At 34.4% G+C, this 15,046-nt stretch overlaps 1 protein-coding gene across 3 annotated transcripts in view; it reads right to left on the bottom strand.

Annotated features, from left to right (window-relative positions):
* SMC2 (structural maintenance of chromosomes 2) overlaps window positions 1–15,046 on the bottom strand; it is a 63,919-nt gene that overhangs the window by 21,106 nt on the left and 27,767 nt on the right. For all 3 annotated transcript variants that reach the window (XM_072842203.1, XM_072842201.1, XM_072842202.1), the window contains exons 16-19: window positions 7,202–7,337; window positions 4,492–4,616; window positions 1,621–1,814; window positions 491–634 (exon numbers count right to left, since the gene is read on the bottom strand). In XM_072842203.1, the coding sequence (XP_072698304.1) occupies window positions 491–634; window positions 1,621–1,814; window positions 4,492–4,616; window positions 7,202–7,337 (599 nt within the window). The remainder of the gene's footprint in view (window positions 1–490; window positions 635–1,620; window positions 1,815–4,491; window positions 4,617–7,201; window positions 7,338–15,046) is intronic.

The following is a 15,046-nucleotide window of genomic DNA, read 5'->3' as shown; positions in this document are numbered from 1 at the left end:
CTCACTCTTTCTCAAATAAATAAAATATTAAAAAAAAAACAAAAAACTTGAATTAAGTCATCAAAAGAATTAAGAGCAAGCGCAATGGGGCTGTTTTCCAGATTTGTTCCTTCCATCGGAGGAGTACTTCTCAGTCCTATGGGTCATAATGGCTATTCCCTGTATCTGCTGTTCCTTTATCATTTTGCATTCTCTTTTCTCTTTAGTGATCGATCAATCCCACATCATTCCAAATTCCTACTGTAGTGAATTTTTAATTTAAACTTTGCCTGCTCGAATTACTGTATAATTTGTCTTCAGAGTAGAGCCAGACTAAAACAATTAGTATTATAATTTCAGGACTCTTTCTGGATCACAGTAATCACTGTTTTGGCTCTCATCAAGACAAGAATCAAGAGAGCAAGACCTCTTGGAGTCAAACATCTTCTAGCCAACATTTCATAAGTAGATTCACATTTGCTATTTATCCAATATAGTAAGTAAACGTTACCTTATTTTTAGCCACCTCTACTGCCATTGCTTCAATCTGTACTTCATAGGATTTGATAGCTTCATTTACAGCTTCAAGCTGTTGTTTATAGGATGTGTGCTCTCTCTTGAGCTCTTCCAGCTCCAGGGTGATAGCTTCAACTTCCTAGAAAAAAACATTATCTACACATTCAACAGGCTATTAACTACTGAAAAATGAATACATATATCTCAGCAAAATTAGTAAGATTCTCATGCAAGTAAGACCCACAGCTTCATTATTCAACTACCAGAACACATGTAAGTGGTTTCCCCTAAAAGAGAAAGGAAATTTATTTTCCTACACTTAAAAAAAAAAAAAAATCACATATAGTTTAAATAACTTAGCATAAGCTATTTCCTTTATCCGTTTATTCCTAGAGAAAAATATAGAATTCTACATAAGAGATAAACTAGCAGAGGAAAAATGCTTTTTAAAAACATAATTATGCAATGTCAAAAAAAAAACTAGTTTCTCAATTTTCTTCTTTCCCATTAAACCTTTTAGTTCATTAGAAAATACTTTGTGCAAGCATTTAATGACAGAATATGAAGAAAAATAGATTTAAATAAAATTGTATAGAAAAGTGATTCAGAGCTGTCTTTAAAATAGACAGAAAAGGCTAGGTTCAAATTCCAACTTTGGCACTATCCAAAGGGTAAAATCAGATATCACCAGTTTACAACTGAATGGCACTTTATAAATGTGACATGCTTTGTCCTGTATCAATTTTCACAGCATCCATTCACCAAATGGATGATCACCAAATAGAAATGTCAAAACTCAAGCTGACATGACACAGCTCTACTACATAATAGAAGCTTTGGTCTACTCTTGCGCAAAGCATTTACAATAAGGTAATTTTGCTCGCTCTTTAAAATTAGCAAGACTATGCAACCCATCCTTATAATTATGACCCTCCATTACAAGGTTTTCAGCAAAATGTTTTAATTTGACTTAGAAGATACATAATTTATCTCCTAAAGAAGCATAGTGTGCTTTAGATACTGTGTGAATACTGATGAGTAAGGCCATCAAATATGCTCTACCATCTTCAGCTTTGTATTGATGATAAAAAGTTGGTTTCCACTTCAAGAAAGGTTATTTATTACCTGTTGTTTTTCTTTCATTTTCTTACTAGAAGCATCTGCTTTTGTTTTGGCAAAATCTAGTTTTTTCTGAGCATCCTTCAGTTCTCGGTCTCTCTCAGCCTCTGCATTTTTCATTTTATTCTCCAGTACCTCATATTTTTCTTCTGCTTTTTTCTGAATTTCTTTGGTGTTTTTTAAGGTCTCCTCACTTTCCTCTGTATCATAAAGCAGGCAAATGTGACTAAATGAGTTCCTCCAACAATTAGCAGTTATAGGTAATGGTTTATAAATGTCTTATTAAATTCACCTTTTAATAGAAGAAATGGTCTGAAAAATTGGAAGCTAAAATTTAAAAAAATTAACTGTTCCAACCTTATCCTAGAAATGTTATATTGAAACACAGATCCTACCTAAGAGCCTACTTGAATTATCTACAGATCCGTGAAGAAAGTACTTCCAAGCATATGAAATCTGAGTAACATAAACTTTACTTGTAACTTATTTAAAAGATCACAAGCCATCCTTTTAGTGTACCTTTAAGATGCTTCCTAAACCAGAATCAACAGTATAACTATGGTATTTTTCCTTTTACTTAGTTGCCAAAAAGATTACAGTTAATTTCATAAATAAGCTTATGTTGTATTCTTTGCTTATTTATGCCTTTTCTTAAGGTAGAGAATATGTGAAAACATGTCTAGGATGAAGCATAGAAAAAATAGCTCTAATTTATAAGGAAAAAAATAAAAGCAAGATCAAAATGAGCACATTACTATTACAACTGCTATACACTGTTTTAGAATGTAGATACAACTATAACCCTGGAGATCATGGCTATACAATGTCCTATACTGCTTTTCAGTGTATAATATTACTGTAAGAAATCAAAGAAAAAAATTTAAAAATACAAATGAAAATGGAAATAGGATATAAAACTTAATGGGATGCAGAAAAAAATTTAAAAATACAAATGAAAATGGAAATAGGATATAAAACTTAATGGGATGCAGCAAAGCAGTTCTAAGAGCAAAGTTTATAGTGATAACTGCCTACGTCAAGAAATAAGAAAAATCTCAATCTACCACCTTACACGTAAAGGAACTAAAAACAAGCAAAAAACAAAAGCTCAAGGTTAAAAGGAAGGAGGAAAAGTAAAATGAAAGAAACCAAAAAATAATAGAAAAGATCAATGAAAGTAAAAGCTAGTTCTTAGAAAGATGGAACTGACCAACTTTAAGCTAGTCTAAGTATAAGAAAGGACTCAAAATCAGAAAAACAAGGGAGACATTATAACTGACACCACAGAAATACAAAGGATCCCAAGAGACTATTATGAATAATTATATGTCAACAAATAGAATAACCCAGAAGAAACAGATTAATTCCTAGAAACCTACTGCCTACAAAGACTGAATCATGAGAAACAGAAAATCTGAACAGACCAATTACTAGTAAGGAGACTGAATCAGTAATCAAAAACCTCTTAAACTGGAGTCCCGGACCAGAGGACTTTACTGGTGAATTCTATCAAACATTCAAAGATTTAATACCTATCCTCAAAGTCTTTCAAAAAACAGAAGAGGAGGGCACTCTGAAACTCCTAAGGCCAGCATTACCCTGGTATCAAAACCAGACAAGGACACCAGAGGGGGGGAAAAAAAATTACAGCCTAATAACCCTGATGAACACAGACCCAAAAATCTTTAGCAAATATTAGTAACCTGAATTAAATTATACATTTGAAGGATAATATACTACGATCAAGTGGATTTATCCCAAGGATGAAAGGCTAGTTTAACTTCTGCAATCAATGTGTTATAACACATTAAACCAAATGAAGAATAAAGAGCATGTTTTCGATAGATACAGGAAAAGCATTAGACCAATTTCAACAACGATTTATAATAAAACTCAACAAAGTAGGTATAAATGAAATGTATCTCAACATAAAAGGCCATACAAGACAAGCCCACACTAACATCACACTCAACACTGAGAAGCTGAAAGTTTATCCTCTAAGATCAGAAACTAGACAAGGATGACTCTTGCCATTTTTACTCAACATAGTACTAGAAGTCCTAGTCAGAGCAATGAGGAGAAAAAAAGAAACCAAACAAACGCATCCACAGAAGAAAGGAGTTAAACTATCTCTATTTGCAGATAACCCTAAAGATGCTACTAAAAAACTGTCAGAACTAAGAGACAAATTCAATGAATTTGTAGTAAGGTATAAAATCAATGTACAAAAATCTGTTGCACTTCTATATACTAATAATGAACTATCAGAGAAATTAAGAAAACAATCTTATTTATAATTGCATCAAAAAGAGTAAATTAAAAAAGAAAAAAAAGTAAAAACCTAGGAATAAATTTAACCAAGGAGGTAGAAAGACCTGTACACGGAAAACTATAAAGCACTGATAAAAGAAATTGAAGACACAAATAACTGGAAAGATATGCCATGCTCATGGATTGGGAGAATATTATTAAAATGTCCATACTACCCGAAGCAATCTGCAGATTTGTTGAAATCCTTACCAAAATTCTAATGGCATTTTTTTTCAGAAATAAAACAATCCTAAAATCTGTATGGAACCATAAAAGACCCTGAATAGCCAAAGCTATCTTGAGATAGAATAACAAAGGTGAGGAAATCATACTCCTTGATTTAAACTATAATACAAAGCTAATGTAATCAACACCATATGGGATTGGTATTAAAAACAGACCACATCGATCAATGGAACAAAAGAGAGCCCAGAAATAAACCCATGTGCATATAGTCAATTTATGATAATATAATAATTAAAATATTTAGGGTGATCAAATAGATATAAGATCTAAAATATATAAAGTTAACAGAAATAGATTAAACAGAGAATGTTTTTATCTTACCAATGGTTTTTTTAAGAGCATCTAATTCTTCTTGTTGCTTATGATATGAACTTTGCTGGAGCTTGGTTTGTAATAAATCTGCCTCTTCAGTTTTCATTTCCCACTGCTGTTTTAGTTGGCGATACCTTAGAAAAAGAGAAGATTACAATAAATGATTATAACTTTTCTGATATTTGAGATACGCACTTAAACTATATATAAACTAATATAAACTCACAATATAAACAACATAAGATGCCACTGGTTACAAGAAGAGCTTTGATGACATGTTTTTGAAGCATCAAATTCAAGTCTGATTTGGTCACTTAAGGTAAATGACTCTAAATGACCAATACTGGTAATAACTATAGAAATACTCTTAATTTTAGAAAACACTAAAAATAACCTTGGAATAAATAGGTTTCCTTAAAAAGGGTCTCTCCTACTGATTTGTATCAAGAAGAAAGAGTCCACAGTAGCTCCTTACCAAAAAAATACATTAAAATGTAACAACCACACAAAACTTCAGAAATCTGGTTATCAGTTTCCATTTTCAAGTTATTAGCAAAGTTCCCTATATTTTATAATGAGACAATAGTTTAAAAAGGCACAGTGCTGAACTTAAACATTATAGCACACTCTTCTTGCAAATCCTGTAATTCTAGCCCATTTCTAGCTGCTGAAAATTCTTTCTTTGGAAAATATTTGTCTAATTCAGCAGTAGTGAAATTTCCAGTTGGCACCAGAAATTCATGAGATCTGAGTAAAAAAGGAAGGAAGCAACTTATATAACATAAATACTACCTAAGTATATTTGCCTAAGAATGCTTGACAGCAATTAAAACCATAATTCTCAAGCCATTTCTCAGTTCATTTAAAAATGTGGGGTGTAGGGGATCCCTGGGTGGCTCAGCAGTTTAGCACCTGCCTTCAGCCCAGGGTGTGATCCCAGAGTCCCAGGATCGAGTCCCACATCGGGCTCCCTACATGGAGCCTGCTTCTCTGACTCTGTCTCTCATGAATAAATAAATTAAATCTTAAAAAATAAAAATAAAAAAATAAAAATGTGGGATGTAGAAACTTGAAAAAAGATATAAGCTTTTTTCTTAATATGGTCCATGAAAGAAGGGCTTTCTACTCTCATTTTTTTTTTTTTTTTAAAGTAGGCTCCACACCCTGCATGGAGCCTAACATGGGGCTTGAACTCACAACTCTGAGATCAAGACCTGGGCTGAAATCAAGAGTGAGACACTTTACTTACTGAGGCATCTCTCATATTTTTAAAAATCTATTTTCTAAAAAAAAAAAAATCTATTTTCTTTCCTTCACTTCAATGCCATAATCAGCCTACAAGACAATTCTGCAAAATAACTTTATTCAGTGGTATTGGATCATTTAACAGTTCTAAGTCAAGTGCAACTACAAATTCATTGCCTTGCCAAAGCTTCCACAGATCTCAGAAATGTTCTTCCCATCTTTTTCACAGAGAAAAAAGTTCATTCACTTTTTGGTAATTTATGTTAATGAAAGTAAAAGTAGGCTCTACATGTATATGTTTGAAAGTGGACATCTTGATACAATTTCTATCTTGGAATGGCCACTTTGATTATGACCCATCTCTTTCCACATATATAATATTCTAAAAAGTCTTGGCACCATTCCAACTTTTGATAATTTCAGAAGATAAATGCTAATAATTTATATATATTGAAGTTTATCTATGTACAGATTTTAACCTTTATTCAGTATTATGAATTCTGAATAAAATGTTTGATTTTAATTTTAACTCTGTTCCCATTTGTCATCTTCAGACTGGAAAAAATTAGAAACTTTCAAATAATGTACTTTTTAAAGTTTGTGACATTTTCCCCCTTAGAACTTAGCATTACCTAACATATGTTTTACCAATTTAACTTTTTTATTGCATTTTCTCAGATTTCATATATATATATACACACACACACACAAGAAGAAGGAAGAGATTTATCGGTTTGGGTCACTGCTGTATTCCTGCTCCTAGAAGAATACTTGGCACATAGGAGACACTCAGTAGTAAATAACATTAACTGACAAAAAGAGGTTATATTAAATAGCATGATCCCAATTTCAAAAAATAAAAATATGTATTTACCCATATCATACACAAACAGAAGTAATGTTGAGAGGTACACATATATATCTATATCCACATCCATTGAGAAGAAACACTCTAAGTGTCTGACTCTTAATTTTAGAAATAGTTTAACAGTGAATTCCTGACATGAACTCCTGTACTTCCTCAGCAGGCAACCCAGCAGTCTTTAATATCTATAGGACAGCCATATGCTGCTAATGTTGACATCTGATTGATGCTACATTATATATCATTTCAAATCAGAGACTTTAGTATCCTCTGGTATCAACCTCCAGAGTATCTATGGATTTCCCTACCAATTCCAGGAGAAAGCTAACAGTATATCTTAACAGGGAAAGAAAAATATTTGGCTGATTTTTTTTCCTTCCTTGTTTAATTAGCTTTCCCTATTTTCTTATAACAGAGACCTTATATTTATCAGAAAAAAGTAAGTAACTGATAAGTTATCAACTCACAATTTATTCAGATAATACCAAGGATATTATGAGAAAAGTCAGAAATTATATTCTTTAGATAAAATTCTTTCATTTTTCTACCATACAAATCGTTGACCAAAAAGAAACTTAAAAATACAACTTAATCTGACAGAAATCTTACTTTTCAGCTGTGTTTTTAAGACCTGCTAATTCCTCATCTAGACTCTGTAGCTCATTCTCCTTGATTCTCAGCTCATCTTGAACATTTTTCAGCTCTTGAAACTTGGTTAAAATAGAAGCTGCCTGGGATCGAGCACCTGATAAAAGCAAATTTTAAGAGGACTTAGACATTGGGTTACTACATATTTAGACAATAAATAACTTTCAAAGAATTATACTTGAAAAGGTTCAATAGTAAATCTTATATAGTTAGCTTATAAAGATACAGAGTTCATTTTATCATTGGAATCTTAGGACATACATAGTCGATAAGAAAATACTTCTAAGCAGATGTGAATTGTTTACTCAAAATAATCACTGCTCCTTCTGGGCCCATCCCTCTCAGGGCCATTTTCCTCTCCGATATCAACTTAGCCATGTGATTTGCTCTGGCCAGTGAAATGGAAAATGTGCCTCTTTTGAAAGTAAGCTTGAAAAAGGCAGCACATAATTCACCATTTGTTTTCCCTCTCCCATTAGAAAAGCAGGTTCAAAGTAGGAGCTATTTTCCCTTCAGCCTGGGTTCCAGAATGAGAATAACATTGAACAGACATAAATGACCTACAGCTAAAGTAGTCTTACTTACGGTAGGTACTTTTTAGAAGCCATTGAGATTCGGGTGCTATTTGTTACTGCATCATAACCTGGCCTAAATTTTGATATAGCAGAGGAAGCAGGAAAAACTGATTTCACTTTATAAGCAATTGTAATTGTGTGACAAAAGATTGAGTTATACTGGCAAGAAAACTCTAGGTTTGATGGGAGAATACAAAGATCAAGTAGCAATGGTATTATGAGCACTTTGGTAATATGATACAGGGATGTGTATTTGCCATCTCTAAAGAAGGAACTTCAAGAACATCCAAATCAATGAAATCTAAAAAGTGTCTTCTATCTTACATATTTAAAAATATCTGATCTCTCTTTATCCTCCAATTACAGATACTAATCCTCTTATTGTATATACTGGGGAATTTGATACTTGCTGATGGAATTCATTTTGTTAGCTATTGTTTTCTTGGCCTAGAAAAAGATTCATTCATGTGATATCTCAACAGGCATTATATATACAGTCTCTTGGTTTGGTTAAAAACACAAACTGTGAAAACAGATAACCTGAATTCAAATTCCGGGCTTTGCCATTTACCCACAAGTTATTAAACTACTCTGTACGTTAGTTTCTACAACGGTATACTGCAGATTATAACAATATACCTATTATACAGTTGCTAAATGATGAAAGGAGTTCATTATTTAAAGCCCTAAAAATAGGTTATCATAAAATGACAGAAATATTCTATATCTGCATTGCCCAGTTACCCGTTAACTACTTGTGGTCACAGAATCCTTGAAATATGACTAGTACAATCGAGTAAATTATTTTTTTAACTCTAATTATCTTAATTAAATGTAAAGAGCCACATATGGCTACTGTACTTGACAGCACAGTCTTATAATGTTGCCTGATACACAGGGAGTACTATTTAGTGTTTGTTAGTACTTGATCACTCAACATGAGATCTGGAAACTCAATGTGGCAAATACTAGAACAAGATGATGATGATCATTATCTTATCTCAAGGGCAGATTTAATTTGTCTTACTTTTGCCAAATACAGTGGCATGTACACAATTTAGAACTCAACATTTCTCAAGCAAGGGTAAAGTAAAAATACTGAATTAAAAAAAAATTTTCCAGTGGCTAGAATATCGTAATAGGGCAAAATGCAAGAGAAAAAAAAAAACAAAAACAAAAAGCAGGAACAGATTTACTTGAGAAGAGTAAATAAAGCAACAGAATTGATTACTATAGTATGAACTCCTTGAGGGCTATAACATAATTTCTCAGTTATTATTAAATAGCTGTGATACAGTAGGCATTCAAAAAGAAAATCGAATCCTTAAGTTAGGAATAAACTCTGGATTAAGTCATTCCAAACCCACAATTTCCCATTTTGAAAAACAAAAAGTCTCATCCAACTTTACCACACAGATTTTGAGGACAAAATGATATAAACTAAAACCTACCTCTGAGATTTTCGGGGAAGATGGAAGCAGAATAAGAGGACCCTAGACTCACCTCATACCATGAATACAACTGGATAACTATCAAATCATCCAAAATACTCCAGAAATCAACCTGAAGACTGGTGGAACAAACGCCACAAGTAAAGGCAGAAAAGAAACCATGTCTAAGAAGGTAGGAAGTGCGGAGATGTGGTTAGGGAGAGAAATGGCTACCATGGTGGGGTGGGAGCTATGGCCAGAGACTAGTACCTGGGGGAGGCCACATGGGTGAGGCCACACAGGAGACAAATCCCCATAGCAACTGGCTTTGAATATAAGAAATGGTGAAAAGGGACTATATGGGAAAGTAAAGAAACTTAGTAGGGAAAAAAATGAGAGAGGAAGACAAACCATGAAGAGACTCCTAACTGGGAAAAACAAAGAGTTGGCAGAAGAGGAGGTGGCTAGGGGAATGGGGTAACTAGGTGACGGGTACTAAGGAGGGCACATGATGAGATGAACCCTGGGTGTTATACTATATGTTGGCAAATTGAATTTAAATATAAAAAAAAAAAGTGAGAGGGGCCAAATTTCATGAGTTGTGGCAATGAGCAGAGCTTAAAATCTAGTTTTAAAGGTCAATGTGCTTGGCTCTGGAAGAGCCCCAAGGGTATTGGAGCTGCTCTTTGGACAGACAGCAGGGTAAACAGCCTAAACAAACAACATGGTAACACCTTTCTGAAGAGTGCCTGGAGCACACAGTGGGGAAGCAGTGAGCTCATCTGGAAGCAAGTCCCAGAAAGGCAGCATTCATGGAGAGATCTCCCCTTAGAACAAAGGAACAAGCACACCCATCCCTCACCCACCCCTCGTATAAACACAGAGCCATGTATGGGAACCAACCCAGCAGACATTTGCGACCTAAGATGCTTATACTGAACTCCATCTCCCATGCTCAAGTGGATTCCCCCTTCCCAGTCAGGCTTGCCTCAGTCCCAGAACAGCAGGCTCCCACCCCCAGAAGACCAGTCCAAAGCCTTGGCAAGACCATGTCTCCTGGCCTTGGAATTTTACAGGGCCTCAGTTCCACTGGCAATAGGTATCTTTTCACAAGCAGACCAGAGCACACCTAGTTAGTGCTCCACATTCAGGCCAGAGACTAAACACTGCCCACAATAGGCAAAGAGAGCCTCTGTAGACGACTGGCCTAAAGGATAAAGAGGCCAGGACACAACAGAAGAGCACACGCAAGAGTGGAGTGGAGTGGAGTGATACACTGAAAGTGAATGAGAAAAAGATGCAGCCAAGAATACTCTATCCAGCAAGACTATCATTCAGAATAAAAGGAGAAAGGAGGTTTCCCACAGAAACAAAAATTAAAGGAGTTCATGACCACTAAACCAGATCTACAAGAAACTGGAAAGACCAAAAGTGACAGTATGAAGGTAGGAAACACAAAAGTAATAAAAATGAATATCTCTGTAAAAAAAAAAAATCAGTTAAGGAATTTACAAAACATAAGGATGTAAAATATCCAAATACCTAAATGTGGGGAGGAGAGCAGTAAAATTGGGTTCAAACTTAAGCAAACTGTTTCCTAATATAGACTGCTATATGCAGAAGATATTACATACAGGGACACCTGGGTGGCTCAGCAGTTGAGCGTCTGCCTTTGGCTCAGGGGATGATCCCAGAGTCCCAGGATCAAGTCCCACTTCAGGCTCCCTGCATGGAGCCTGATTCTCCCTCTGCCTGGGTGTCTGCCTCTCTGTGTGTCTCTCATGAATAAATAGATAAAATCTTAAAAAAAAAAAAAAAAAATATTACATACAAACCTAAAGGTATTCAAAAACTAAAAACTATTAAATGCAAGGAATAAAAAAAAGAATGCAAATATATCACTAAAGAAAACCAGCATACCATGAAAGAGAAAAGAAGGAGGATGAGGAAAACTTCAGAAATGAAACAAGAAACAAAATGGCAATACATACCTATCAAAAGTTACTCTGAAAGTACTAATGGACTAAATGCTTAAATCAAAAGAAACAGGGTGACAGAATGCATTAACAAACAAACAAACAAGATCTATATGCTGCCTCCAAGACACACTTCAGACCTAGACACCTGAAGGTTGAAAGTGAGAGGATGGAGAAACATTTATTATACTGAATGGATGTCAAAGAAAGCTGAAACAGACATAGTTAGACTCTAACAAGAGTCAAAGACAGACACTATGTAATAATAAAGGGGACTATCCAATGAAAAGACATAACTGTAAATATTTACAAACTCAACATGGGTATCTCAAATATACACAACAGTTAATAACAAACAAAAACGAACAAATCAATATTAACAGAAAAGTAGGAGGGAACTTCAACACTTACATCAATGGATCGATTAGTCAGAAAATCCACAAGGAAACAGTGGCTTTGAAAGACACAATATGGACATACTAAATGGATTTAACAAATATATTCAGAATGTTCTATCCTAAATAGCAGAATACACATTCTATTCAGATACACATGGAAAATTCTCCAGAATAGATTGCATATTAGGCCACAAAGAAGTAAGAAACTAGAAGCTGGTTCTTTTAAAAGATGGATAAAATTGATAAATCTTCAGCCAGAATCATGAAAAAACAAGAGAAAGGACTCAAAATTACAAATGAAAGAGAAGAAACAACCAATTACACAGATAATACAAACAAATCTAAGAGAATATTATGAAGAACTATATGCCAATGAATTAAGCAACCTAGAAGAAATGGATAAATTCCTGGAAACATAAACTACTAAAACCGAAACAGAAAGAAATAAAGAATTTGAATAGACTGAGTACTACTAGCAAGGAGACTGAATCAGTAATGTAACAACTCCCAAGAAGCAAAAGTCCAAGACCAGATAGATGGCTTCACAGGCAAATTCTAACAAACATTTAGAGAACAGTTTATGTCTATTCTTCTCAAACTATTCCAAAAAACAGAACAGGAACGCTTCCAAATTCACTTTATGAGGCCAGCATTACCCTGATACCGAAATCAGACAAAGAAACCACAAAAAAGAGAATAGGCCAGTATTTCTGATGAACATAGAGATAGAACAAAAGATTTTGAAAAACAAAAATCTTCAACTCAAAAAAAAAAATCTTCAACAAAATATTAGCAAACTAAATCCACAAATACATTAAAAAAAATCATTCACCCATAAACAAGTGGGATTTATTTCCAGGATGCAAGAGTGGTTCAACATTTGTGTATTAATCATGTGATACATCACATCAAGAGAAAGGACAAAAACCATATAATCATGATCAAGAGAAAGGACAAAAACCATAAAATCATTTCAAAGATGCAAAAAAAAAAAAAAAAAAAAAAAAAACATTCCATAGAGCATTCATTCATGACAAAAACCCTCAAAAAAGGAGGTTTAGAGGGAATACACCTCAACATAATAATAGCCATCTATGAAAAACCTACAGTTAATATCCTACTCAATGGGGAAAAACTGAGAGCTTTTACTCTAAGGTCTGAAACATAACAAGGATGCCCACTGTCACCACTTGTGTTCAACATGGTATGAAGTCCTAGCCACAGCAACCGGCCAACATAAAGAAATAAAAGGCATCCAGGTTAATAAAGAAATAAAACTTGCACTATTTGAATTATACTATATATAGAAACCCTGAAGATGCCACCAAAAAACTACTAGAACTGATCAATTAATTCAGTAAAGATGCAGGATACAAAATCCATGTACAGAAATATGTTGCACTTCTTTGTGTTAACAATGAATCGCCAAAAGAGAAACTAAGAAAATAATCCCATTTACAAAAGTGCACTGAGAATAATAGGATACCTAGAAATAAACTTAATGGGGTGAAAAACCTGTATTTCCAAACACTACAAAAACTGATGAAAGAAATGAAAGATGATGGAAAGGAAAAATATTCCATGTTCATTAAATGGAAGAACAAATATTGTTAAAATGTCCATATTACCCAAAGCAATCTATACATTTAATGTAATACCTATCAAAATGCCAACCAGGGTTTTTCACAGAACTAGAACAATCCTAAAATTTGTATTGACCCCCAAATAGTCAAAACAATCTTGAAATGAAAAGCAAAGCTGGATGCATCACAATTCTAGAATTGACTTCAAGTTATATTACAAAGCTGTAGTAATCAAAACAGTATGGTACTGGCATAAAAATAGACATTATAGATCAATGGAATAGAAACTCAGAAATAAATCCACAATTATATGGTCAACTAATCTCTCACAAAGAAGGAACGAATATCCAATAGGAAAAGGACAGTCTCTTCAACAAATAGTGTTGGGAAACTGGTCAGTAATGCAATAAAAACAAAACAAAACTAGACCACTTTCTTTTGCCATACATCAAAATAAACTTAAAATGGAATAAAGACAGAGCTGTGAAACCTGAAACCATAAAATTTTCCGAAGACAGTACATACAGTAACGTCACCGACGTAGGTCACAACGATATTTCTCTAGGCACATCTCCCAAGGCAAGGGAAATGGAAGCAAAAATAAACCTTTGAGACTACATGAAAATAAGCTTCCACACAGCAAAGGAAACGATCAACAATACTAAAAGGCAGCCTACATAATGGGAAAAGATATTTGCACCTGACAAAGCTGATAAAGGATTAGTATCCAAAACATATAAAAAACTGATAAAACTCAACAACTCAAACCCAAAAAATTCAATTAAAAAATGAGCACAAGACATGAAGAGATATTTCTCCAAGTAAAAAATACAGATGGTCAATAGACAGGAAAAGATGCTCAACATCACTCATCAGGGAAATGCAAATCAAAACAATAAGGGTATCACCTCATATCTGTCAGAATGGGTAAAATGAGAAACACAACAGACGAATGTGGAAGAAGATGTGAAGAAACAGCAACTTTTGCACTGGTGGCAGGAATGCAAACTAGTGCAACCACTGTGGAAAACAGTGGGGGAGACTCCTCAAAAGGTTAAAAATGGAACTACCGTATGGTCTATCAATCACACTACTGGGTATTTATCCAACAAATATAAAAACACTAATTCAAAAGGATATATAAACCCTTATGGTTATTGCAGCATTATCTACAGTATCCAAATTATGGAACCAGCCCACCTGTCTACTTACTGACTGATGAATGGCTAAAGAGGTCACCTGTGTGTGGGTTAAACACACACACACACACACACACACGAATTATTCAGCCATAAAAAGGAATGATATAACACCTAGAGCTCATTGAATCAAGTGCCCTCCTTAATGCCAATCTCTGTTAACCGATCCCCCCACCCATCTCCCCTTCCAACAACCCTCAGTTTGTTTTCTATATTTAAGAGTCTCTTATGATTTGCCTTCCTCTCTATTTTCCTCTTATTTTTCCTTGCTTCCCCTATGGTCATGTTTTGTTTCTTAAATTCCACAAGTGAAATCACATATTTGTCTTTCTCTTATTTTGCTCAGCATAATACCCTTTAGTTCTTTTTATCAAAAGACTTCATTCATCTATTCATGAGAGATAGAGAGAAACAGAGACAAAGGCAGAGGCAAAAGCAGGCTCCCTGTGGAAAGCCTGATGCAGAACTCGATCCTGGGACTCCAGGATCACACCCTGGGCCAAAGGCAGACACTCAATCACTGAGCCACCCAGGCATCCCAATATCCTTTAGTTCTATCCATGTCATCGCAAATGGCAAGATTTCATTTTTTTGATGGTTGAGTAATATTCCATTATTTGTGTATGTGCATACATATACCGCACA

This window comes from Canis lupus, chromosome 10, assembly GCF_048164855.1.
Source record: "Canis lupus baileyi chromosome 10, mCanLup2.hap1, whole genome shotgun sequence".
Taxonomy (NCBI): domain Eukaryota; kingdom Metazoa; phylum Chordata; class Mammalia; order Carnivora; family Canidae; genus Canis; species Canis lupus.
The sequence above is the reverse complement of the archived record's forward strand: the minus strand, read 5'-3'. Positions and strand labels throughout refer to the sequence as shown.